The sequence below is a fragment of the Pteronotus mesoamericanus genome, unplaced genomic scaffold (assembly GCF_021234165.1).
Source record: "Pteronotus mesoamericanus isolate MK-2021 breed Mesoamerican mustached bat unplaced genomic scaffold, CSHL_Meso_final contig_22, whole genome shotgun sequence".
NCBI lineage: Eukaryota > Metazoa > Chordata > Mammalia > Chiroptera > Mormoopidae > Pteronotus > Pteronotus mesoamericanus.
Window position 1 is genome coordinate 9326383 of NW_026555090.1, and position 25502 is coordinate 9351884.

General features: G+C 57.2%; 1 protein-coding gene across 1 annotated transcript in view; it reads right to left on the reverse strand.

Moving 5' to 3' along the window:
- The window catches only part of NTN1 (netrin 1), a 172342-nt gene that overhangs the window by 30864 nt on the left and 115976 nt on the right, over positions 1–25502 (reverse strand). Inside the window, exons 4-5 of the mRNA XM_054571254.1 lie at positions 19455–19604; positions 16272–16325 (exon numbers count right to left, since the gene is read on the reverse strand). Of these exons, the coding sequence (XP_054427229.1) occupies positions 16272–16325; positions 19455–19604 (204 nt within the window). The remainder of the gene's footprint in view (positions 1–16271; positions 16326–19454; positions 19605–25502) is intronic.

Sequence of the window (25502 nt, forward strand, 5' to 3'; positions counted from 1 at the left end):
AAACCCCCTGTCCCAACTCCACTACCTTCTCACGCAAAGAATAATGGCACTATGTTTGCTCTGCAAAGTAAAGGATCCTCTACACACTCCAGGTCGCCACGGACCCCAGGCCCCACTGCAGAAGGCGTGAGGAGTCTTCACATTCCAGGCAGGGCCTGGCTGTCCTCCCCGCGAGTCGCCGAGACACATCCTACGAGATGGCCAATGGCATCTTTTCCATCAGTCTTCCGTTTCTTAACCATCTCTCCTGTCTCCAGGATCCCCAAACACAGGACTTCCAGCCGGTGCTCCACGAGTCTCCCAGTCTTAGGGCCACCCTCAGAGTCAGTTCCCCGGACTCCCACCCACCACGCACAGACGGGGCATGAGGGAACGGTGTGCCTACGGGGCTCAGGCCCGGCTGTGCGTCCCACAGACGCCCCGCCGGTGCTGCACCCGACCTGCGGCAACAAGGCTGGCACGCAGGCCGCCTGGACGGGCTTCCACGCCAACTCTGGACACAGGACTGACCAGCTTCTACCCGCCAAAGAGGCGGCAGGTGTGGGAGGTGCCATTTAGCCCATTCCCAGTGCCCAAAAGCACCAGCTCCCATTAGAAACTGGGGAACAGCCACCAGGACCTCTGGGACAAGTCACCCCCCCGCAAGCCTCTGCCCTTGATCCTTACGGTAGCCCTGAAGTCCCCGCCAAGCCCCTTCATCCACCTCCTTGCTATAAACGCTCGTCGGAACCTTGAGCCATAGCGCAGATTCAAACGTCTGTTGTCAGAGTCAACGATCAGAACCCTTGCACCGCACCCTGTGAACGTCAGCGGAGGCACGGACAGAGGCTCCTGCTCACTGGAGACAAGGCAAGCTGGGCGAAGGGTGTCTGAGGGGGGCGGGGTGGGGTGGGGGGGTCCTGCCTCTACGAGGGAAAGACACAGAGTCCGGATCTACATCAGAGCCCAGGAACACAGTCCCCTAAGCTTCCTTCAAGATGCCGATTCTCCCGCAGAAGACAGGCTTTGTAGAGGTTGTGCTGCTGGACCCCAAATTATTTCCAGCTTCGGCACTGGCTCTCCTTACCTGCCATTAGGCAACAGCAGCCTACTGGGAGGGCTGACGAGCCACCGTGCACACAGAGCTTGAGTGGGGGCAGAACAGGCAGGGCCGGCCCTTAGCCAAGCCTGCCACTAGAAGGCCACGTGGGCATCTGCCGACGCCTGCTCATAGCATCTGCTTTAACAGGGGACATCTGAATTAGAATAGCAGTTGATGCTTTCTTCTTGCTTAGTAAACCATGGGCCCTTGAACTCAGGGCTCCATGTGTTACAGCCATCTCTGTAACCCCAGCACCTAACACAAGCCCTCAGTAAATGAGCAACTGATGAACGAATGAAGAGAAAACGGACAGACAAGTGTACAAATCCTCGGACCAGAATTTCCAAGGAACGCTGGGAGCTGGGTCGGGAGGGGTGTACTCAAAACCACAACCAAGCCTGGATGAACAAGAAATCCCCATTTTCAGCCCATAGCCCAGATGAGGCCAAGGGAAGGATTTACAGAGCACAAGATGAGTATTTCATAAACCCGTCCAAACGGCAGAAAAGGCTGCACCTGCCTCCGTCAGTCTGCGGCTGCTAATCCGCTGTAACAGCTCTGTGCCCTGCATTCTGTCCCCGCTCAGAGGGCAGAGTTAGCCTGTGTATTTGCCTTTAATAAGCTGAAGCCATCCGGGCGCTGTATTCACTGGTGTCTGCTCCCACAGGGCCAGCCCCACGGGGTCTCCTTGTCGGCTCTCCAAGTGAACAGGGGATTTTGTGTTCAGCAGGGAAAACAAAGCTGTCCCAATGGGGATCCAGTTGGCTCTGGATACGCTCTTCCAGCGAGAGCCAACGGTGGACACAGCCTAGACTTGCTGTCAACACTACGGGGTGGTTCAGCGAAGCGGAAGAGAGGGAGACTAAGCTGGGGCTCGCTGCGAAGGTCATGAAAGACAGGGATGCTTGTAGCCCTGTAGCGTCCACCCAGCTGCTCGGTTGGCCAGTTAGCCCCGCTGGTTACGCCAGTGCCAACGAGGTAATGCCTTGGAACCCAGTGTCACCTTTACTTAGTTCCCTGGGGGCCTACACCCCCAGCCCAGGCAGCTGTCATGCAGGATGCACATCCCTCAGCCAGGACTGCTTCCTACACAGAGAAAAGACCCTCAACATTCACCATCCCCTTCTGGTGCCAGTAACTGCGGCTCCACAGTGAGAGGAGGCCATAGATGCCTGTGGAGTCAGCAGAGCGAACAGAGAGGTCTACGGCGGAGGCTGTATATCATTACCAAACTCCTCCCGGGCTGACAGACTACATTACCCAGCATGCGTTGTGGTTAGCTGTGGTCATGTGATGCAGTTCTGGCCAACGGGACGTGGGGAGAAGTGCGTGACACTTTCAGGCCCAGCCAGGAGAAGTCCCCAGTTTATTCCCCTGGGCTTCCTCTCTCCGCACCAGCAAGGAGTCCAGGGCCCTCAAAGATGGCAGAGCCACACAACAGGAGAAGCCCGGACCCCTGACTCACTGCTTGGGAGGGAGCCACCCAAGCAGGACACCGCGATCCTGTGATGGCCACTGGGCCGCGTGTTACACACGTAGCCTGCGCCTGCCCCAGCAGGGGTGCTGAAAAGCAAGCAGAGTGTGACTTAGGACACGGCCAGCAGCGCCGTGCGTGGCAGTGAAGAGGGTATGAGCGATATCCTAGGACTGTCATGGCTGAGTGACTGGCTGGACAGCAGGGGAGGCACAAGGGGCCCCAAAGAACCACCACCGGCCGGGTCTGTCTACAGCACAGGGCTGCGGGAGAGCGGACAAATGGGAATCCACAGATGGTCTCTAAAGCCCAGTAAAACTTGCCTTCCCTCAAATGACTACCAAGGACAGCAGATGTGGCTGGTGCCCCGCCCGGGGCCCCTGTGCTGGGCCCGCACGCCCACCTCCAGCTGCTGCGGGCCAGGGCCTGCGGCTCACGCTTGCACTTCCGCTGAAGGCTCGCCCTTGGCTGATAACACATCCCCCTCCCCCGGGGGGCAGTCCATAGTCAACGGCCAACAGCATGAGCAGGTAGAACTGCCCAGCCCTCTTGCTTTGAAGCAGGACCGCTGTGGCACAATTCACTCTCCAGCGCTTCCCACGGGATCACGCTGAGACCTGACTCCCCCTGAGCCCCCTTTCCCAGCCTCCTCCCCTGCCCTGTCCTGCGTCCCTCACTCCCTCACTAGTTTCCCCTGAGAACACCCCCTCAAAAAATCATCTGCACAGGAATCCCTGTCTTGGGGCTCAGGGCCCCCAGTATTGGAATTTCACGTCCCGTCCCATCCACAGCAGTACATCTGCCACAGAGAGGAGGTAGGGCAGGGGTGAAGTCCAGGCCTGGGGCAATCGCAGACCATCGGGCCTAAGCAGATCACCACCTTCTCGGACGTCTCTGCGTCCAGTGAGGATTGCGGCTACTGTACTGACGTCATGGCCTGCAGGGGTGACCTCAGGGGACAGAAAGGAAGCCTGGCCAGGCAACCAGGGAAGTAGCGTAACCCACTTGGTGCCGGGGGAGGGGAGGCAGGATGGCAGTGGGCGGAAACCTATCCCAGTTTGGCTTGAAGGAAACTCTAAAGTAGCTCCCCTGAAGGTGCTGCCTCAAACATTCATGAACTTCTAGCCTCTCTTCAGCAGGAGGGATCTTTTCCAAGCCCCCAGGTCTGATTTCTCTCCACAACCTACCACTTGAAAGGATGCTTTCCCGAGGCACTGTGGGTAACAAGGCTGGGAAACTGGGTTCTCACAGTGCTGCCATCAGCCCGAGGGCAAGTCACCATGCTCCTCCGGGCCGCGTCTCCCCATCCGTCAGGTGTGGCGGCCATATTGTATGAACTCTCTCTGGGTTTCCTACTCATATCAAGATCCGAAATCCCACTCCCAGGATGCCTTTTGGGAGAAATGCTGAGATTTATTTAACAAGCAGCTCTCTGGGAAGGAAAGCGTTGATTTATAGCATGTGCCAATTTCTAAGGTGTAAATATTCCCGTCGTGTCCAATAGCAAACTACCAGCACGGTGCCCTGAAGGCAGGGCGGGGAAGAGATGCCCACAGCCCGCTCTCCAGGGTCAGTGTGGGCCGGCGCACGCTGGCTCCCGCACACCCCAGGTTTCCAGATACCTCGCTGCCCAAAACACATTCATTTCAGACCCTGGCTCACTTCAACCCCTACAGACAAAAAGGCTTTCTCCTTTCCTCCATCCTGCAAGACACTTTCCTCTTGAACAGAGACCGCAAAGCAGTACAAATGACACTCGCCGCCACCACCTCCTGGGAGAAGCCGACCTCCCGGGTGGAAGGAACAGGAAAGGGACACGGCCCCTCCCGAGACGCAGACCCGGGGCTCTTACTGAATTCAAGCTCCGTGCTCTGTCCTGGGGGCAAAAGCACCAGGGCCACAGTCTGCAAGGTCACGCCTTGGGGCAGAGCGGGGCCTTGTGTCATGTGGGCGTGACACAAGGGAGCACCGGGACAGTGGAGAGGAGCGCTGAGTTCTGTTCAACAGGAGGTGGGGCTGGGGCTGGGGCCAGGGCCAGGCTGAGCATCACACGTGACACGGTAGGAGGCAGGTGGTAGCCTCCCGGCCTTCAGGCCACGCGGGCCCTTCCAGCCCTGGAAGCCCACGTCCACAGCAGGAAGGACACCTGGTAAATGGGCAGAGAATGTCCCCCGTCCATCCCCTTCTCCTTCCTTCCCCTGCGTCTGGGGACCCTTCGGGGCCCAAATCGCCCACAGACCCCTCAACACAGCCTGAAAGAGTCCCTAGCGGGGGCATCCAACCTGCCGGCGACTCCCGGCCACATGGAGAAGCGTCGTCTTGGGCCACGTGTTAAATACACAAACACTAACAAAAACCGATGAGCAAAAAAAAGGTTTTAAGTATATTTATGAGTTTGTGTTGGGCGCAGAGCCATCTGGGCCGCATGCTGGACACCGGTGCAAGGCAAGGGTTCTGTGGCCACCAGGCCCTGTAACCGGTCGGCCTCCCAACCAGCGAGGACCCAGGGAATTCTGAGATGGGAGGGAAACAAAGAGGCCATTTAGCCCTACTCTCTCTTTTCACTGAGATGGCTGAGCCCAAAGCTACAAGTGGCCTTCAGGACACTTTAACTGGGGTGGGGGGAGGGTCATGAGATACTCAAAATCCATGCTCTTAAGTAAATGGCTAGATTTAAGATTGCTGCTATCGCTGCTTGCTATGGGCAGAATCGTATCCCATCAAAATGCCTCTGTTGAAGCTCTACCCTCCAGTGAGATGGTATTTGGAGGCGGGGCCTTGGAGGTAAGCAGGGTTAGATGAGGTCAAGAGGGTGGGGCCCAGGAGGAAGGAATTAGGGCCCTCGGCAGAAGAGACCTGAGAGAGCTCTCGCTCACCCCCAAGGACAGGAAGGGAGCGGGCTGCCAGCCGGCAAGGGCGCCTTCGCTAGACCCCAGCCACCCTGGGACCCCGGCATTGCACTTTTCTCCAGAACAGTGAGAAAATAAATGTCTGCTGCTTAAGCCACCAGCCTGTGGTGTGTTGTTATGCAGACTGGGCAGACTCACATAGGTTCAGTCTGGCTGGGTGTTTAGGAAATCGGAGGGGCCACTGCGGGTGCTGCCCAACCCCCACCGCTGGGCTTGGGGACGTCACGCACGACCGTTCAGTGGCCACTGAGGTCCCAGCCGAGCCCGACGGCAACCCTAACAGGAGAGGGGCTGTCTGTGCGCCGAGGGCCAGGGGCCGGGGAGCCTGGCCCAGCCTGCCACGGCGCCCGGCCTGCCCAGGATCTCGATGGGAATCCCCAAAACGGGGTCAGGCACATCCTCGGCGGGGAGGGGCCATTCTGGGGGGGGGCGTGTCCCCGCATCCACCCTGCCTCAGCCCAGTTCTGCAGCCTGCACTCCTCTCTCCTCTGCCACCAAGGACCTTGAGACAGTGTGTCACACGGGGGCGGGTCCTGTGGATTCCAATCCTCTCACTGACACCTGTCACTTGTCCCATTCCCATCAGCCACCCCTCTTCAATGCCCAGTGGGAAAAAGCGCTAAATATTCCACCCCTACTCGCCCCTCTGGCCTCCCGGCTCATCCCTTTATCCTCCTCCAGGCGGGTGGCAGCTCCACCTGCAAGCCCCCCACCCCCGGCAAACAATGGGGGGCCTGGGACACGCCATGCGAATGGTTCCTTTGTGCTCCCTGGGGTGACCAGGCCCCTGGCAGGGGGTGGGGGCCGCTGAGCCCTCCCAGCCCTGCGCAGCCCCAGCCTGACCTCTGCCCCGGCCCTTTGTGCAGCCCCCACAAAGGGGAGAGGAAGGGGGCGGGGAGGGGGAGTGAGGGGTAAGGCAGGTGGTGGAGGGGCGTGGAGAAGAGAGACAGGGGACGAGGACACAGGCGGGCAGAGTTGGAGAGAGAGACAGACAGAGAGCGAGGAAGGAGAGCGGGGTCCCCGGGCCCAGGGGCAGTCAACAGTGAGTCGCATCATGTGAAACAGCCATTTTTGTGGGTCACAGTCGGGCAAATAAAAGGCAATTCCATTCAGTCCCACCTAAGAGATATGGGATCAGCCTGGTCCCCAGCTGCGGAGTGAGCAGGTCCCACGCACCGGCCCCTCGTCCCCCTGCCTCGGTCTCTGGTCTCCTTCCCTGGGGCCCTCCAGGGGACCCGGCGGACGTCAGGCAATCTGAGGGCGGAGGCTAGAGACGCCGCACAACATCCCAAATGCGCAGGACAGCCTCCCTCAAAAAACTAAGGACCCCCAGCCCCGCCACTAGCAGTGCCAGGGTCGCGAAACCCTGCTTCCCACCCTGGATGTCCCGTCCCCATCAGCCATGATGGGCGCCTTAAATCGCTGCTGGATGTCCTCCGGCTTCTGTCCCCTCTGCTCCCCCTGGAGAAGTGTGGCAAGGGTTTACTGCGGTGTCTCGCTCCCTTGTCCCCTCTGCTGCGGAGGTGCCCTGCCTCTTCTTTAAGGGCATGAGACTAATGATGATGACACGTAACATGTGGGTAGCACGTTTCGTTTGACACGCCACTCCAGGTGCATTATATCCTCAAAAGCAGCCCGCGCCTGGGAACCCTGATGCACGTCCACATCCAGGGCTGTGTGGAGCACATCGCTGCGCAACGCCTTAGTAATTAAACTCTCGCACAAACCAGCTGTAAAAGGCATTTGGCGGGTAACCAAGAACGTTTGACGATGGACTGGTGTCCAATATTAAAGAACTGTTCGTTTCGTTAGGGGTACTGATGCTGTGGAGAAGATGTAGGAATATGTCCTTTTTCGGAGATGGCGTTCTGAAAGATTTAGGGGTGAAATGTCACAATGTCAGCTTTTCTTTAAAATATTTCAGCCAAAAAACCTGTTGAAGAAAATGGAACACCATGTTGACTGTTAAGCCCAGGTGAGAGGCGTAGGTGGGCCCCCCACCCGCCGCGACTCTCTCCACTTCTCTGAGAGTTTTCAGAGTAAAAAAGTTAAACAATCAGTTACATCAAATTAATTCAAAATATAGTAATTCATAGTAAAACTCAGAATTTGGGATAAATTTCCTTTTAGGGTGGGCTAAGTTTCGCCATGGAAAAAGACCAGGCAAACATTTCCTGTGTGAACACAGAGTTTCCTAGGGTCACATAGAAATTGCCTGCTGATTTGAGAAAACACAGCTTTCTAAACCCTCAGCTACATCCGTTTCCATATAATGCGTAACCCACAAATGATCTGGTTATCTATGGATATAGTGGCATCTCGCCTTAGTACTTTGAGAGAGAACACAAAGACTTTATCCTGTATAAATATACAGTTTCTCAGCCTCAGCACTAGTAGCACTGGGGGTCGGACAATTCTTTGTTGTGGGTGGGTGGTCCCGTGCGTTGCACAGTGTTTAGCAGCGTCCCTGGCCTCCACCTGCCAGATGCCAGTAGTGCCTTGCCTGAGTTGTGACAATCGAAAATGTCTCCAGAAATGGCCAAGTGTCCGTTGGAGGCAAAACAGCCACTGGCTGAGAACCACAAAAATATATGAGCATAGTAATTTATTTGAAATACTCTGTAAACCAGTCTTTTCACCATCCCAAATTGACCCGCCATTTGTAATCTGTTGCGTAATCTGCTTTGGCAATATATTGCATATTTCTATTTTCTCCAACAACATAATTTTATGGATCTCCCATAATTGAGTAAAACTCTCCTGAAAGACATTGAGTTGTTTTGCTCTTTTGTTATTGCAAACAATGTTGCAGGGAGCAACTTTGTAGCTAAACCTTGGCACACAGCACTGTTTCCTTAGCCTAAATTCCTAGAAGCAAAACGATAGGGTCAGAGATACATCTTGATACAAAATGTCAAATCACCCTTCACAAAGGCGGTATTACCAAATTACCCCTCCATCACCAGAGTACCTGAGTGTCTCTTTCTCCAACTCTTTCAACACTGGGAATGACTGTTTTCTAAATAGTGTCGCTCGAATGTTTTTTTAATGGTATTCTTGCCAATGTTATTTCTTTACTACTAGATGCTACTGTAATACTTAAGATGCTAATTGCCATTTGTACAAATTCCCTAAATTTCTAGTCCATTTTCTCAGCCTAATTTTGTATTAGGAGCTGTCTTTCTTATTGAACTGTAAATGCTCTTTATTAAAGATATTACTCTTTGGTCATCCACATCACCGATATTTTCCTCCGCTTTTCACTTGGCTTTCATGTTTGTAATAGAGATTTTTGAAGTATAGAAGTTTTTTGTTTCCATCTGCTTAAAATATTTCCCTTTATTATGTCTGACCTTTGCATCATATCTAGAAAGTTTCCCTCACCCCAAGATTACATTAATGCTAACATGTTTTATTCTATAACTTTTAAGGATTCATTAAAATATTTCCATTGGGATTTATGTTGGTTTACAGCATCAAGTAGAAACCTAATTCTGTTTTTTGGAAATAGAATGACCGGTTTCCTCAGCACCATTCACTGTTTATCCCTTTCTCAATCTGTCACCGCTTTCTCACACTAAGTTCTTAGGTTTATACTTGAATCTATTTCTGGCCTTTTTACTCAGCTTTTGTGATTTCTCTATGCCTATGCAAATATCACAGTAATTTAAATGCCCTGTTTACAATATTTTAAAAATCTGGGAGAGCAAGTCACCCTTTATTACTCTGGTTTAACAAAAATTCTTGGCCGTTCTCACTCATTCATTTTTCTAGCTGAATTTAAGAATCCTGTCCATCCAACTGGGATTTTTGACTAGAATTATGTTAAACTTATAGATTATTTCAAGAACTGACATTTTACAATTTTAGGTCTTGCTCTCCCTGAACATGGTAAGACCTTCCATTTTTTTCCTGGTCTTCTTTAGTGTCCTTGGGAAAGTTTTATCCTTTCTTTTAATATACATTCTGTACTTTTATTGCTACATTTATTTGTGTGTAACTGATTGATGTTACTATTCTAACTGGAATTTTGTTTCCATTGTAATAAAAATGCTGTGCATTCCCTGAGCACTTAGTACAGGCCAGGTAAGTCCATCACATGCTTTTCTGTCGCTAAGACACCGTTTTCTAACTAGCTATTGCTGACGTTTAAGTTCCTGGCCTTCATATGTTAATTTTGCAATGGCCGCCCTGCAGAATTCTTAGCAATTTCCAGCTGACTCTCTACAGGCGCGTTTTTACAGTGTGAGGGCTCTCCTGCGTGTGAAGGAGGCACCACGCCTCTCCCCCTTCCACCCTGCCTCCTCTCACTAGGTGTCTGGTATAAGCTGATGCATCTGCCCTCTGTCTCTCAGCTGCCTCATGACCAAAGGGACAGGGCCCTGCTAACTGGTCCTCCCAAGCCCCGGTGCTGTGGCCTCAGCCAGGCCAGCCCCACATACCAACCAGCCTCACTCCCGGGAGCCACTTTAGCTGCACCTGCTGAGCACACTGGCTTTTAACTCGCTGCCCCTTGTCTCTGCCGTGGTTTCAGGTCCCCTGTGGACACATGAGTTTGTCCTGGGAGGACATTACCACTCAGTCAGAAATACTAAAAAATGATCCCAAACTGACCAACCCGCGTACCTACTGCGAGGCAGAACGACACAGAGGTCAGTGCCGTGCACAGACTCTGAGGCCGAAGACCTCGGCTGGGACCCCCGCGGCGCCAGCCATGTATTGTCAGGGCCCGCTGACCAACCTGCGCCCGATCCCCGGAAGGCAGGGACGAGAGGTGCCTGCCGCGTGTGGGAAGAAGAGACGGCTGCGCAGCTAATAATGAAGGAGAGTGGCTAGCAGAGAGCAAGCAGTGTGTAAACGGCATCCCTTCTCCTTCATTTAGCCAGAACGATCTACTTCTCTTTTATCGTGGGTCTGGGTATCTCCTCAGGATAATAATCACCTGATGGTCATTTCCTGAGCAGCTGATGCTGGACAGCCTAACATCCTGTGTCACGCCATGCTCTGAAAACCAGGCCTCCGCCAACGAGCAGCCCGCCCTCTCGCGGGAGGCCTGGGTAATCCGCACGATAACCCAGCGGTCCCCGCTCCAGCCAGCAGCCCTCTCCCCACCCCCTGCATGGACCCACAGGCCCCCTTCTCCTATGCCAGCAGTGCCCGTGACCCGAGAGGGGGACGAGGCTGTAGGCTGTGCAGCCGGACCCCTTCTTCTTCACACAAGGCCACATGGCCCCTGCAACGTGTCTGGGAGACACAGAGGATGCCGGCCACTTCCTGTGCTGGCTGAGCCATTCTTGCTGAAGATGGGATTGGGGGATGGGGGGTGACGCTAAGAGACATCCCTGCCCTCGAGGCTCTCCCAGTGACAAGGGGACAGGAGGTACGGCCGTGCCCCAGCCCCCTGGCCCCATCGCTGCGTCTCTTCACTCACCCCAACTCAACAAGCCAAATTCACTTCACCCTTGGTCTCTGGCCTCAAGCACTTGACTTTTTAGCTGTTTTTAAATAGTCCAATTCACTGGCATTAAGTACATTCACAATGTGGCACAATACGTTACCCCTGCCTAGTTCCAGAGCATGACCGTCACCCCAAAAGGAAAGCCTGTGCCCATCCCGCGGTTGCTCTCACTCCTCCTTCCTCCCAGCCCCTGGCAACTGCCAATCTAGTCTCTGCCCCTGGATTTGCCTTCTCTGGGCATCTCATTCTCTGTGGCCTGTTGCACCTGGCTTCTTTCACTCGCATGATGTTCTCAAGGTTCATCCAAGTGGCAGCGTGCGTTGGACCTTCATTCCTCTTTGTGACTGAATGCTATTCTATTGTATGAATACGACACACTGGGTTTATCCATTCTTCACTGACGGACATTTGAGCTGCTTCCACCTTTTGGCTGTCGTGGGTCCAGCCCTTGACCTTTAATTGATTTGGGCTATTGTGAAGCCCAGCCTTTGACCTTCAATTGATTTCTAGTCTTCAACTCTCTGCTGGATTCAGGTCTAACATCAGCTGCTGGGAAGGAGGTGACGAGGCCACAAGCAGTCCCCTCAGCTGCCCTGTTCCCTCCCAAGGTCTCCTCAAGAGCTGCCCACTTCTACTCTGCACACTGGTCCGCCTGCTGACCCCTCCCGCTGCCAGTGCCACCTTCCCAGCAAGGAGGTGACGGAGACCTTAACTCAGCTCAAACCCTCGGTGCCCTGTGGCGCCTGTGCTTTCCATATGGGTCCATTGGCTTTTCTGCTGGGTTTTAATTGAGCATTTACGGTAACCCCATCACTGAACAAAAGCTGCATCTGATCATCCCATCTAATCCCACAACGACCCTACAAGGCAGGGTTATCATCACCCTGTTTTAGGGAGGAGGGACACCATGAGGCAGAACTCAGGTTGCCGGCTCTGACTCAGTGTCCTCTCCGCCCCCATCCTGCACCCAGCCTGCCCCCCAGCACTGGCCAACGCTGCATACAAGTCTCATCAGCTTGTTTTCCGTAATCACCCACCTATTCCTTATCCCGGAAAACAAGAGTCTAAAACAAGAATAATTCAAGCTTAACCAGGTTGCAGGTCTCCATAAACCCAATTTTCTTCCATGAAAAAACATGGAGGCGCCGAGAGGCCACCAGGTGTGACATCTGTAAAGTCCCCCCACCCTGGACCCCCAGGGTGGGGCACAGGTGGCAGAAGGCACAGCGCAGGGCCCCACACGGGGTGAGTGCCACAGGGAGACAGGCCCAGAGAGAGGACCCAAGACACTGCAGAGAGAGAGATGGGAGCCCCGGAGCTGGCTCCTTGCTCTCACACCTTCACCCTGAGTCTACCTTCCACTCAAAAGACAGTCGAGCGCCTGGCACCAAGGGACCCAGTGAAAGACCAACCACCTCGGGCCGTGCTGAGAGGAGCCCTTCCCCCCTTGCAGTTTCGTGTCCCTACGCCTACGCTCCATTTCCGGGGAAGCCCACGGGCAGTGCTGGGTGGAGTCGGCTCACATGGGCTCCAAGGGCCAATCATACGAGTCTCTTCCCAACCCTACATTCAGTGACATCAGAGGGGGCATCTGAAACCAGCCACAAAGGAGCATTTACACCAGGGAAAGTGGCAAATGCTAGGCGTCAGGCCCTACCCCAGCCAGGTATTAACCACCCACCAGCGCCTCTGCCCACAGAGACCTGTGCAAGGGACTGTGGGAGAACTGGGCATCGGGGGCAGAGGGGAGCAGGCAAGCACTTCTGAAGAGGAAGAAAGCTTACTCGGGGGCGAAAGGAGTCATTCCTACCCTCAGAAGCAGGGCCAGGAAGTCATCACCCCACCCTGGGGAGAGAAGGGCAGAAAGGAGAAGTCTTTGCCGTCGGAGGCCTCACAGCCAGTAGAGAAGCAACCCTGGATCCCCTGGCCCAAACTGGGGCTCGTCCCACTGAACCAAGCAGCTCCACAAACCCAAACAATGTGCGATCCACGGCTACCACGGAGCCACTGAAGGCCAATGGGAGGAAGGAACTCTCTTTTAGCCCAGAGGGTAAAGGGCTCTACAACCAGAAGTGGGTGGGTTTGGAGTGTGTGGTCCCTATTGACTGTCTTCCAGCCGGTCCCCATCCTGGCCCCTGGCCCCAGACCTCCCACGGGCACGGCAGCCTCGCCTCCCGCCCGTGACGGGGCTCCAGCCAGCTCCGACAGCAGGTGGACGGCATTCCCTGAGTGAGCTGGCCCTTCAAGGCGATGGGTTCAGGGCGAGGTTATGTCCATCAGCTTTCAGGACAAATTCTCGGTTTATTAATTCTCCTCTGTTATGCAGGCAAAAGTAAATAAGCTTTTCTCAGGCACCCTGGCACAGAGGCCTTCCCTATTCAAACACTGCAAGAATTGACAGGCTTGCAAGCGCTGTGCTCCCAGGCCTGGCTTCCCAGGGGCCCCCTGGCCTCCTGCCCGCATTGTCCCGCCTCCTGAGACAGGCGAGTCCCGGTGGCGGCAGGCCAGAGGCCAGCGCTGGAGGCCCAGGCATGGCCCTATTCCCTGGCGTGAGCGTCCCGAGACCCCGGCATCCACAGACCACAGAGAAGGTCCCAAAGGCTCCGGGCAAACCTCTAAGCATCATACCTGCTCGCTTAGCCGGTCTGTGAGCAAAGTGCTTTGTGAGGGTTTGTTTACCGCTTACTTCCGTTTAAATCATGTTTTTAAAGCTTCAGAAGGAAAAAAGGAAATAAACAGTAGCAATACCAAAGGGAGTCAGAAGAGTTAATTAACTAGCCAAGAACTGCTAGAGAAGGCCGCTCCAGGGGGATCCTGCAAGTGTCCGTAAGGACTCGCTCAGGAATCTTTCGCCTGGTGGAACGAAGATCGCCGCGTGCTTTCTACTAACTTCTTGTGGCCTATACAGCAATCTCCTATTTGTTCTTCTTGTCCCCTCTTCCATTTTCCTTGCCCATTTCTGATTGGCGAGGGAAACAGCCAAAAACCCCTGCAAGCAATCGGAAGTGAAGTTGCCTGGACTGGAAAAATGGGAGCCGAGAGGGAGGTGACGGAGACCCACCTCGGCCTCGGGGGCGCTGGAGCGCTGCCGCAGGGGCCCGCCCAGGTGAGTTCTCGCGAGACCGATGTCCCATCAAGGAAGCGAGAGGCCAGCCTCCAGGAAATGGAAGTGTCTTCTCGCTTCAAAACTGCTCTACCCTAGAGCTGAACTGGGAGAGCTTCCTCATCCCTCACGTTGGCTTCCGTCACCCCACCTCCCAGGTACCCGCGAGGCGGCTTCCCCCACCACCATTTCTCCTCTAAGCGTCCCTTGAAGCTCACCCAAAGGTGACTGAAGTCCCTTTGTTGACTGTGCATACACGCAAGTTTGAAATCTTTTTCCTCTCAAGTTCCCAATGTACTGCCAATACGCAAAAGTTCGAGTCTCTATTCTACAACAGTCAGGCAGCCACACAGGTGTGCATGACACCTCCGCACCTCCCTCCAGGCCTCCCTGGAGGGGAGGAAAGGGGTCCCGAGAGCCGGCACTGGTGTCCACTGGGCCCACGTCACTCTTCCTGCCCCCACCCCCACTCCTGCTCCCACTGCTAGTACACAAGGCCGGTGGGGCCCCCGGCAAGAACACTGGGTACCGGCCAGCCTGCTCTCCCCAGGGCGCCCCGGCCAGCCAGGCTCTGAGCCCTGTGTAACCTCTTTTGTGCCAAGGGTGGGTGACACCCATAGACCCTTTCTCACAGTAACATCTTTAAATACAAAAATAAAATACATGGGGTCCTGGCAGGTGTGGCTCAGTTGGTTGGAGCATCATCCCATAGACTGAAAGGTCACGGGCTCGGTTCCCCATCAGAGCACAAACCCAGGTTGCAGGTTCAATCCCGTCGGGACGCATATAAGAAGCAACCAATCGATGTTTTCCTTTCACATTGATATGTCTTGTCTGCCTGTCTTCCTCCCTCCCTCCCTCCCTCCCTCCCTCTCTAAAAGCAATGGAAAAATGTTCTCAGGTGAGGATAAAAATTTTTTTAATAAAATAAAATACATAGGGCTACTGTGGATGAAAGAGAGACCACACACTAAATCTGGCAGTTCAGGGAGGCCTGCCTGGTGGACCTCACAAACCCAGAGACCGAAAATAACCATGTAGGATGGTCCAGATGAACATACGAGTCCCAACTAAAAGCAGCTCGTGGGAGGCAGTTACATCCTAGGCCCGTAGCTTCCTCGATAAAGATCAATTTTTACCTTAAGCGAGCCCGTCTATTGTCTGTCCGCACCTAAGGCAACGGCCCTCAGAGCTGTCGGGGTGACCCCTTTTCCAGACCCCTCAGGGCACACTCGCCCCCAGGGACCACAGAGCCCCTCACTGTTCTGTGGTTCACGCTGTACCACCTCCGCGTGCTCTGCGTGCTAATTATTAGCTGTCCTGCATCCACCCATGTAAAAGTACGTGTGTCTCTGTTCTACTTCTCATCCAGTCCCAGAGACTTTCCCCCGTTTGCTTTCTCCTGGCCCCTTAATCTACCACCAGTGGATTTCATGTGTCCTCGTTACAACTTCTTTGATTCTAATGTATAACATAGGCTGCAAAACTGCCCTTCTCCAGAGCATTGGCATTTTGCATCCCAGAGACTTGTCGTCAGTTCGGCTCAAATAAACTCTTACAGGACTTTTTCTTAGGCTGGACAGTCTTTCGCCGGCATTACAAAGGAAACTGATACACTAAAATATTTTGAAATATTTTCAAAAACTGAGATTTATGGAACAGTTACGCAATGTGCACACTCTTTATTAATGATCAGAAATCAGAATGTAGCCGCAGGCCTGGGGGCTTCCGTAATGTGGAAGCAGCAGTAGACACACCCGCTGGATTTCATGGCATCTGCCCCAGCTCTGACGAGACATGGACACAGCTGTGACCTCTGCCGGTGGCCACGTCGCAGGTGCAGCTGGCCCTGCTGGGGTCCGCGGGCCACCCCCGTGGTGGAGGAAGTGCTCCACTCCCCAGGGAGGTGAGGGACAGGGAATGCGTGGCTCTCTCCCTGTTCCAGGTCACTGCCCCCTACCGCCCCGATTTCTGGTGTTGGGCTGGCAGGCGGTGTCCTGCCTTTGGTGGGCAAGCAGGAGGGGCAGCCCTGCGAGTCCAGGGCTCGGGAGAGACGCAGCCCTGGGCCCGAGTACGCCCCTCTCATTGCTGGAGGCGGCCCACAGGAAAATGCCCTGGGGCACCCCTCAGGTCCAGCAGCGCCCGGAGGGTGGTTCCAGCTGCTACTGTCCCTCCCCTTCCCACCATACCGCCCCCCGCAACCCACCCCCAAAAAGCAAGAAGTGAGCAGGAAGGGGAAAGTCTACCTTCTGGCTCCTCCACGCTGCTGGCTGCGGTGGTCGGTGGTGCCACAGGGATCTCTGTGCGGTTCAGGGCGGGAGGAGGAGAAAGCAGGTGAGATGCTGTTATTTTTGACCTTAGAGAAGCATGAGCCCACCACAGCCCCCTCCCAGCCTTCTTGCAGCAGCCCCATGGCCAGCGCTCCAGAGGCGGAGGGGCAGGGGGAGGGGAAAGCTGCACACCTCCCCCACCCCCGTCTCCTATGGGGGCTGTACCCCCGTCTCCTATGGGGGCTGTCCCTCCATGTGGCAGGAAGGGCGACACTCCTCGTTGTTGAGGAGGGATGAAGGGACGGGAGCGGGGAGAAAGCAGATGGGCAGCCGGCGGGGAGAGTGGGCCTCGCCCAAGCCAGGGCCGGCTGGGAGTGTGTGTGAGCCCCGGCCCCACTTCCTGCCCGGGGCCTCTCCCCCAGGCCCCCTGCTCATCAGGTGTGGCTGCCTAGGCCCTGCTCAACTCTGGCCTCACTCACTGGTGGGGAAGGTGCCCCCAGCAAGAGCAGCTTGCAAGGGGGCTGGGAGGTGCAGAGCAGGGTCTGCCCCCTGCCAAGGCTCCCCCGGGCACTCGTCATGAGCTAAGGCGCCGTCTCGCTGGGCAGCAGAGGCGGACGGTGTGGAGGACCACGGGGGGCCGACGGGAACGTGCCCGTATCGGAATCGCTCCGTGTCTGCCGAGGATGGCCGTGAGCACCTGCAAGCTCTGGCTCCAATCCCGTGCTCCGGAAAGGGGAGGGGTTCGGCCAGCCTCCGGGAAAGGCCAGGTATCACAGCTCCGGCTTCACCTCATCCCTGAGAGGCGGGGCCCCCCTGGTGAGGGACCGCATGAACAAGTAGTCACAGAGGCCTCCAAGCCCAGAGGATCCTGGCTCCATCTGACTGTTGGAGGCGAGGCCGCCCTCGGAGCCCCTGCTCTGGACCCGCGGGGCCTGGAGCCCTGGTGGGCAGAGATGGACGCGCAGGCCTGGGGCAAACCTCAGTCACCAGGGCGGGTGCCTTCAGGAACGAGCAGGCAGAGGACCCAGCACTCGACTGAGAGGCCAACCTTGCTCTTCAGGGGTTTTGCCAGCCGCACCCACAGGTGCCCTGTTGCAGCGGCTTGTTAAAGAGGCCAGACCTTACACCAGGCTCTCTCTTGGTCCTTATGAGCCACCTGGTCCCAGCAGAAACATTCCAGAGGGAACATCGGAGCAGCCCAGCCTAATCCTGCGAGTCCACAGGTGGACTGAGGCCAGTGGCCATGGGGCCACGCTGGCCATAGGCCTGGCACCGGGTGTGCGCCGAGGGCCTGTGGCTCCCAGGGCTGTGACAGAGCCAGGCACGAGCCCCCAGGCACTGTCAGGGTGCCTGGACTGGGACCCTCAGGGGGAGCCCAGGATGGAGACCCCAGCACCCCGGTTAGGGGAGGGAAGGTCCTCCGGGCAACCCCCGCCCTCATGGGAGGACGGGAGAAGGTGCAGGGCGCATCCGGGAACAAGAGCTCCTGCTCCCCAGGTCTCTGTCTCTGACTCGGAAACATCAGCCCCCGTCCGAGGTCTGCCCCCCACGGCTGCACAGGGTGGTCCCCGCCATTTCCAAGCAACCTAACAGCCCTTGACTCCCTTCAAAAGGGGGGCCTCTTTTTCCCCCATATTCATAACCCCAGATGGCTGCACTACACAGCTTTTTGGATGAATGGAAAAGAAGAATTTTTCCACTAGATGTAGTTGGGTAAACCATTTCACCTTCCCTGCCCTGGCTGAAGACTGGGCTCAACCTCTCGAAGCCGGGGTTTGGGTAACCTGCGGTTCCTGGACCCCTGCAAACACCGGCGGACACATCTGGTTCGGAAACCAACGCAGCCCAGTGTGTCTGGAAGTGGAGGCCACACCCAGCTGGGCGGGTGAGGCGCAGCGTCTAAAGCTCCCACCAGGCGTCGGTGTGTGTACGGGAAGGGGTTCCCTCCAAGGTCCCCATGGACCATTCCAAGGACCCCAGGGGCTGCTGAGGTGAGGGACTCTGGCCTCTTGCTTGTGTCTAAGATTGTCAAGTGCCTTGCGACTGACCAGGAAGCCGGCGCCCTCCTGCAGCCAAGGGGCGCCGAAACCCTAAAGCGGGGACTACCGGCTTCCGCAAAGCGCCAGTTGGAAAACGGTTCAGGCTCTGCAGGTCACAGGGCCTCTGCCGGGGCCGCTCAGTGCGGCGGCTGAAAAACAGCCGTAGGTGCGTGTGAACAGCAGGCACGGCTGGGTCCCCATAAAACGTTACTCATGGACGCTGAACTTTCATATCGTTTTCACATGCCATGAAACAGTATCCTCGTGTTTTTGTTTCAATCGATTTAAAAAAGTAAAACAAACAAACAGAAACCCCACAACTTTGAGCCGCGCAGGACCAGGTGGTGGGCCAAGCTCCCAGGCCAGGCGTGCTGACCCAGCTCTAGGGGAGCAGACTCCCCACGGGGTCTGCCCCCCTTTCTGGGTTTGGGCCAGCCCCGCGCAGAGCACCCGCAGGCCGAGGCTGGGGCTGGCTCGTGGCCAGGCCTGACTTCCACCCAGGGCTGTCTCTGCTCATGACACCCGCGTGATCCTACCTGTTGTAAGGTATCAACACCGTCCGAGTTAAGGCCCGAGTGACCCCTGCCTCCTTGCTCACCCCCTTCCAAGTTCCAGCAACTAAGAGGGAATGGCTGGCCCGAAAGGGCCTCTGGGGCCCTTGGGGACGCTCCCATCCTTCCGAAGGGCCATCGGAGCCCTGCCCAGCTTCCCTCAAAGGCCATGTGCTGTCGGTCCTTCCTGTTCTCGATCTGCCAGGGGCAGCGGGGGCTGGAATTCCCACAGCAATGGTGGTCCTGGATACAGGCCTGCCCCAGGTCCAAGGTCCAAGATCAAGGTGGCATATGGAAACAGGACCCAGGCTTAGGCGGGGGCTTGCTTCCACCGAGGAGCAGGAGACTTGCTTTTTGTCAGGACAGAGAGTCACAGACAGGCTGGCTCTGCTGAGCTCTAGCTGCTTCTGCAAGAACCCCACAGGCTGGGGGTCCCCCACAGGTTCCCACTGTGCGCCGAGACTGGCATCCACAAGCGCCACACTCACTGTTGTCAGTGACTGACCTCTGGAAAGGGGCCTCCACCCGCGCCCAAGCCAGGGCCCCGAGGAACAGGGGCCCGCACATACTTATGCAGGGGGCGATGGGAGAGCGGCTCTGCTGGTAGCCTTTGGCGCAGCGGTTGCAGGTGATGCCGGTCACGCCGTCCTTGCAGGGACACTGGCCAGTGGTTTGGTTGCAGGTTTTGCCAGCAGCGCCCACGGGGTGGCAATCGCAGGCTGTGGAGGACACACAACAGGAGGGTCAGAAGCCAGGATGGGGCCGGTGCACACCCACCTCGGGGGCCTCCCCGCCCAGCGGCACCCCACGGACACCACCCCAGGGGAAGGGCATGGATGGGGGAGCAGGCCCAGCCAAGCCCGCACACACTCCAGAAACTCTGGTGCCTGGCCACCTGCCTACCTGGAAATGGGGAATGGAAATCACAATGGACTGACTGGAAAGGACTGTTTGGCAGCGGCACAGTGAAGGTGGGGAGCCCTTCCAAGAACCAGAGAGGAAGGCGACATTCAAGTACGTTTTCAGGAGCGCAGAGTCTGGTCGTGAGGGCAGGAGTCAGAACTGCGGGGTGCCCTGCTCTCCACAGGGCAAGTCTGCACCTTCTCATTCCTCCAGCCCTGCCAGCAGCTGGCCCCCAAGTGTCCTTGGGGACCCTCTGGGCAGGAGGCTCAGGGTTTGGAGCCTGACGGAGCCCTGGGGTTTGCCAGGCCAACGGGGTCACCAGGGAGGTGCAACCCTCTGGGCTGCCACCCCCGTCTGCGCTGCCCGCCCACCCTGTGCGGCCGGGCTCAGGCTTCTGGTCACGAAGCCCAGGGGCTGTAGCCCTGGGGAGAGTCACAGTCATCACTTATTGAAACGCCCGACTAAATGTGCAAAGGCTGGGAGGTGAAGGAACCTCCACCAAGGGTCTCACAGAAAGGGAATGGCCAGGCTCGGCAGGCAAGTGAGGCCCCAGGCCTCAGACCAGCGGCCGCTGCATGGGGGAGCATGCCTCACGCCCACCCTGCTGGCGAGCAAAGGGCTGGAGAGCAGGGGCTGCCCATTCGTTTGGTCATGCTGCATCCTGAAGCCCCTCCCTGTGCCCCAAGGACCCAATTCCAGCAAAGCAGCGGCCAGAGGACACTGGGGGGTGTCCCCACTGCCGTGGACTGAATGTTCGTATCCCCCCAACTCATCTGTTCAAGCCCTAACCACCAATACAACGGTATTGGGCAGCAGGCCCTCGGGAGGTCATTAGGTTTAGATGAGGTCACGGGGTGGAGCCCTCCCGGAAGGATGGGCTCCTCTGTGAGAGGAAGGAGAGCGACCTCCCCAAGCCCAGAGCAAGAAGGCAGCCAGCCCTCTGCCAACCCAGAAGCAGGCCATCACTGCACCCTGAATCCGCAGGCACCGCAACCTTGGACTTCTCAGCCTCCGGCACTGTGAGACGTACTGTCTGTTGCCTAGCTCTCCCAGTCTGTGGTGTTTTGTGACAGCAGCCGAGCTGACCAAGACACCCACCAACTCCTGATGCTTGGTCAAGAACGGCTTCACCCAACACAGGGCCCCTGAGTCCCCCGCTCGGTGCGGTGTCCCTGAACCCAGGCAGTGGACTCGGAGTGGGAGCGGGAAGGGATGCCAGCACGACGCAGGCAGTGTTTTGCCCCTCCCCTTCCTCCTTCCCCCTCATTCTCCCAAGGAAAGGGCATGTGTGTTGTGGGGGGCTCTTCTCTTCAGGGAGACACCCCACAGCAATTTCATTTGGTGCCACAAGCTGCTCTGTGCTTCTGTTCCGAATGGGAAAAACATAGCCAAGGAAGTAAATGAAAAAGGAGCTCCTCGGAGAGCTGGACCGGAGCTCCCCGGCCAGCACCGCTCTCCGCACAGGCACGAGCCTGCCGCTGGAGCCCCGCCGCCCACAGCCAGCCCTGCGCCGGCCGGCTGATGAGAATTAGGAAGAGGAAGGGGGCGGGCGGGGAGAGCAGAAAGGACAGGAATGTGAGGAATTGTTTGTTGAAGTTGGGTCTGGACATGTGAGAGCTTCCCAGAACTCTTGGAGGGGGTGGGTGCCTTGGTCGTGGGCGCTCCCTGACAGGTGAGAGGAGGACAGAAGGCCCTGGGTGCCGGCCGGCGGCCTGGCGGGCCTGTCGCGGGGTCTCACACCGCCAGACCCATGGAGGAAGATGACGTCCCAGTCTCGCCGCTGGAGATGGCAGTTATTCCTTCTGGTAGCAACTTGTCTTCTTAAATCTACCCCAAATTCAAGGGCCTTCCCCATTGTTTTTTCTTTTTTTCTCAGTTTTTGTTGTTTTTCACTCAGAAAAAGACTAGGCCTTGGTGTAACTTACGGATGATGTGAGGAGGGGACGGCTGGGGAGTACAACACCGCTGACCCCTCCCTCCGGCCCTCCGACTCCGCCCCCAGATCGGACGGCCCATCAAGCAAGGGCAGTGTCCCTCACTCGGCCACGAGAAGGCCAAGGCCACAGCACGGGCTCCTGCTGTCCCCAGGCGCTGTGGCCTCCCGACAGCCGTTGGCCAGCTTTCACATGCCTGCTGGTGATGCTAAGTGCACACCAGGACGTCCACGCCCCACCCCTGCCCAACGACAGAACAGAGTTGCACACCCTTAACCTCAGGACCCTTCGGCTTGGCTGGATGGAGGTCACCAGAAGATGCTTGGTCAAGGAAGGGTCTCAGCGAAGTCGCCCCGGGTACCACCAAGGGTGCAGGTCATCCTTACCATGACGGGCTGGCCCAGAGCAGAGCTGAGGGAGCAGTGGAAGGGCTGTGTGTCCCTCCCTTATGGCCCCTCGCAGCTGGTGACCTCTCAGCTGCGCCAGCTGAGGTCGGATGGAGCTGAGGGCCACCCTCTGCGACGGTGGGGCAGCTCTGTCAGCTGAGGGGGCAGGTGCTTCCCAAGGACCCACCCTTTGATGCAAGCTGGGGATGCTTTATCTTGGTTTCCAAATCTTCCTCCTGGGATTCTGCAAAGACTGACCAGCTGGCCTCTCGGCCCGGTCTACGGGGAGCAGGCGGCTAACTATGCTTCCACACAAATCGGTGTTCCAGGAAGAGAGGCCATCAGGGTGCCAGAGAGGGGGTGTGGAGGACAGTGCTCTGGAAGCCAGTCACGTCACCTCCAGGACAGTGGGGCCACCAAGAGGAGGAGAGTTCCCCCAACGTAGCGCCACCACCCAGATACCTGTGCACACCTCCGCGCGTCCACATTCTCATACAGCTGTCAGCCCTGGTCCTCACGCCTGCCCGGGAAACTCGCGTAACCTCACAGAGGATGAGTGTGCGGACTGGCAGGGAAACTGCAGGCAGCCCCGGCCACTGTGGCTCAGCGGGCTGCGCATCATCCCGCAAACTGAAGGCCGTCGGTCCGATGCCCAGCCTGGGCCCGCGCCTGGGTTGCGGGCCAAGCCCCCTGGCTCAGGATGTGCCAGAGGCAACTGATCAGTGTTTCTCTTGCACACTGATGTTTCTTTCCCCCTCTTCTCCCTTCCTTCCTCTCTCTCTAAAAACATTAATAAACTTTTAAAAGAAAACAAACCCTGCAGACAGACAGAGGCCACGTGGGGAGCAGAGAGGCTCAATCTCTGAGGAAGGCATCATGGAGCCCTCCCCTTCTGCGGAACGCCCCCCACTTCCTTCTTATCCTGCAAGGAGACATTCATACTTAAACCTGTTGAAACCAAGGCTACATGGGTTTTGTTATGCACAGTCAAACACAATCCTAACAGACAGACTTGAATGGCATTTAAAGTAAGGACTTTTCCCAAAATCCTATTTATAAGGAAAGTCCAAATTATCCCTCTCTGCAGAGGAGAGTGGGGAGAATGGATGAATGGCAGCATCCTATGGTGGGTTCCTCTACACCCTGGGACGAGGGAATCTCGCACGCAGTGTGCAGGGCGGGGGTCTGAGCCACCCGCCCGAAGCCAAGGGGGCCCCAGCCCTGACCCTTAGGGAGAGACCGCCCAAGGGATCCTGCTGTGTTTCCTCAACACGAACACACACAGAGGAACACACGTGAGCGCAGACTCACATTCACACAGTAAGCGGCGGGGGGCGGGCGGGTGCTGAGCTGAAGAGAACAAAGGACCGCGAACTGCAGTTGCGTGGAGGTCTTCCCCTTTGCAGGGGCTCTGGTGAGGGGACGAAGAGAACCTCCCTGATCCTGAGGACGTGGTCTGGCTCAGAGCGGCTTCCGCCACAGGAAGCCCAGTGCCGCCTCCCATTTCCCTGGAAGTCAGCCACCTTTTCCAGCAGAGGTCAATCCCTTCCAAGGCAGGTCACCGCGTTTGCACAGAGCAGGCAGCACCTGGTCATGGGAAACACTCTACCCCAGGGCTTTCCCATCAAGAGGAAGGTGAGACCAGACGGAAGCCCGGGGCCCTGAGAGGGCGGCAGGATTAAGTTTCTCAGGAACGAGGTGGGCTGGAGGGCCTCCAGGTGCGGAGGAGAAGCCCAACCGTCCTTGCTCTGGGCCACCAGACAGGGGCAGGGGCTCAGGGCACACAGACGGCTTTAGGTGGCGCCAGGAGGCCCACGTCTGGGTCTGTACTGCCAGTAAGGCTGTGTGACCGTGGGTGGGTGCCTCGCTTGCTCTCGGCCTCAGGTGGCTCACCTGTTAAGGGCAGAGGTCTACTCTCCCACTATAGTCACTTCCAACGTGACAGCCTACGGCTTGGTGTCTCTATGGCGCCAAGGACCCCGGGTGGTAGCCTGGGCTGTGGGCCTTGGCCCGCGGCGGCAGGGGAAGCGCCCGCGTACACTGCCAGGACACGTCAGGGCTTCCGCTTGCACCCACTGACCGCCCTGCCCAACTGTCTACCGAGTAGTGCTGGGTCACCTCGCTGAGACTCGGTGTCCCTGTCAGCTGGGAGCAGCACATCCAGGGTTCCCGAGAGCCCTGGCAGAGCCGGCCCGGCAGGCGCACAGCCCTGCCCCCAGGCTGCTGGTTGCCGGCAGCTGCCCCGCCCCGTTCCCTGGGCCGCTCTCTGTCCTGGGCTCCTGAGGGCCCACAAGCCCATCCAGGGATGCACCCTGAGACGGGCCCCCCTCACCACGGCTCACGCCATGGCGTCAGGGAATCCATCCTGGGCTCCTATCAGGAGGTCTGGCTGCTTTTCCTGAAGACCTGGCTCTAGGGGCCTTTGGGGTCAGGCAGGACCTTTGAATGGCAGTCATCCCAGGACACATGAGAGGGGAGCTGGCTTGGGCCCAGACCCCCCCGAGTAGCCTCGGGCAGGAGGGTGGGAGATGGAACAACCACAGCACCCATCCTCACTTTGACATCATCCAAGGCTGCCACCCAGGCCGCCTGCCAGGCCTGAGGGATAGCTTTGGGCCTGAACGCATGCTGTGGACCAAATCACGTCCCCTGCCAGAATTCAGGTGTTTCAGCTCCTAACCCCAGTGTCTCAGAGCATGGCTCTACTTCAAGATAGGGTCTTTAAAGAGGTTATTAAGATAAAGACATTGGGGTGGGTCCCAATCCCATGTGATCAGTGTTTCACCTGCCCTCTAAGAAGGAAGTGCCCAAACACCAGGTGGGGTAGGCAGTCCCTTCCCTAGCACGGACCAGCGGGGAGATGCCCTTTCTGGTCCTCCCAAGGCCTCCAAAGTGCAGAGGGGCCAGGCCAAGAAACCACCTGGCCCTGAATCCTAGGACAGGGCTGTCAGTAAGTGTGCTGCTCCCCGGGGCCACCCCAGAGGCCTCCTGGGACTCCTGGCCTGCAGGTCCCTGCGAGGAGGCGCATCCACCTGTGTCACTCCATCAGGGGCAAACACCTTCTCTGCTTTGGGTAACACTGACCTGTGCACTTGGACCCCAACCACAAAGAAAGCAGGAGTATGCCACGGGCTCGGGGCAAACCCGGCAACCCCACATCCCACCTCCCTCCCGCCACCCCATGAACTGGAGCCAAGGAGGTGGAATGAGCAGGGAAGATCATCCCCTCACCTCCTAGATCGACCGGACTAGGAACACTGCCCGGCTAAACTCCCCTCACCAAGGACGGAGAGAGAGGCATTCACATCCACAGATAATCCGCGGACTGCATCTCAGCCGCCTGCGTCAGCCTCCTCCGCAGCTATGCTTTCCTTTCTCCCAGCAGTTGCTAACG